This window comes from Dendroctonus ponderosae, unplaced genomic scaffold (genome assembly GCF_020466585.1).
Source record: "Dendroctonus ponderosae isolate FM_Combo_2020 unplaced genomic scaffold, Dpon_F_20191213v2 Dpon_F_20191213_1, whole genome shotgun sequence".
Classification (NCBI taxonomy): domain Eukaryota; kingdom Metazoa; phylum Arthropoda; class Insecta; order Coleoptera; family Curculionidae; genus Dendroctonus; species Dendroctonus ponderosae.
In genome coordinates this window covers 62770232-62771403 of record NW_026017110.1, presented here as the reverse complement: position 1 = coordinate 62771403, position 1172 = coordinate 62770232, and the positions used below count along the sequence as shown (strand labels likewise).

The window sequence follows — 1172 nt, the reverse complement described above, 5'->3', positions numbered from 1 at the left end:
TCTGATGAGAACAGTGTAAGCGTTCAAGCAAACCACTTCTGAAGATGCAAGCCACTCGTGCTTGCGAAACGTCAGGAAGAAATTCTACCGAACGATGACCTAAAACCCCCGTTAGTTTCAAGGAATGGCGTCGAAAGTCTACCTCTTTTGATATACTATACCCTTTTCTGTGAATTTCCTCATGCAGACACTTAGCAACATTTAAAAACTAGAGAAATACAGATCCTTATTTGATTTGGTTTGTATTGACTGGAGTACAATTTGTATTTCTTTAGTTGGTACAATTGGGAGATAGGATCGGCTAACCTCGGCCGTGGAAGGAAGCCCTGTGATTTAGGAGACAGCAACGCGCATGCCGCTCTTCCGTTCTTGGCACGAAGTCCAAGTGTTGCTGAGGGAGTAGATCGGAGCCTGATCCATGTTCGCAAGGCCAATCAGGTGGAGCGGGAAGAAACCCTGCTACTGCCATCGCTTGTGCTTGCGCGAGCTTGAGGCCACTTGCAATACGAGTAAAGCCACCGTTAGGAGACTGCTGATGAAGCGCCCCAGGGGGCGAAACCCTCCGAGGGGGTGGCGTAGGCGGCATTAGCTCTTGACTATCGCCCTGAAGACTGCACAACGCAAATGTTCGTTTTACACACTCTGAGCTCAAATTGATATATGAAACATCACTAGAGAGGTTTGAAATGTTATGCAGGAAAATGGGTTTTCCTCAACTAGGAAAACCATCTACAACGTTCAGATATATTTCGTCTTTCTCAAGGCTTAATACTAAAGAAAACCTACATGTATGCAATGGAATGAAACAGTTTTTACGACAAATTGCCTTAGTTGCATTTGATCGCCGCGTTCCTTCTCGAAATCTATGAATAACTTGGGGGGTAACTTGGAATAATCTATAACTAATAACCAACTTGCCAAATTTGCGGGGCGTATAAATTTTTCCTCTCAAAAATTGTGCGAGCTAAAAAACTCCAATAACTCAGCTTTGATACTTGAAGGGCCTTTTCACTAAACACTAATAAATGATATACAGGGTGTTCGGAAGATGCGTTAGGAACCTTTTACGGGTGGTTCTACATACTAAAATAATGATAGAAAATCACGGATCAGAAAGTTAGAGATCACTATTACAAAACTCTGTACCGATGTTCATTTTCATTCGCAAAAAA

General features: G+C 42.7%; 1 protein-coding gene across 1 annotated transcript in view; it reads right to left on the bottom strand.

Moving 5' to 3' along the window:
* LOC109541068 (muscle calcium channel subunit alpha-1) overlaps positions 1–1172 on the bottom strand; it is a gene marked incomplete in the record, with an annotated part of 32792 nt that overhangs the window by 3653 nt on the left and 27967 nt on the right. Inside the window, 1 exon segment of the mRNA XM_048664112.1 lies at positions 307–611. Within this exon segment, the coding sequence (XP_048520069.1) occupies positions 307–611 (305 nt within the window).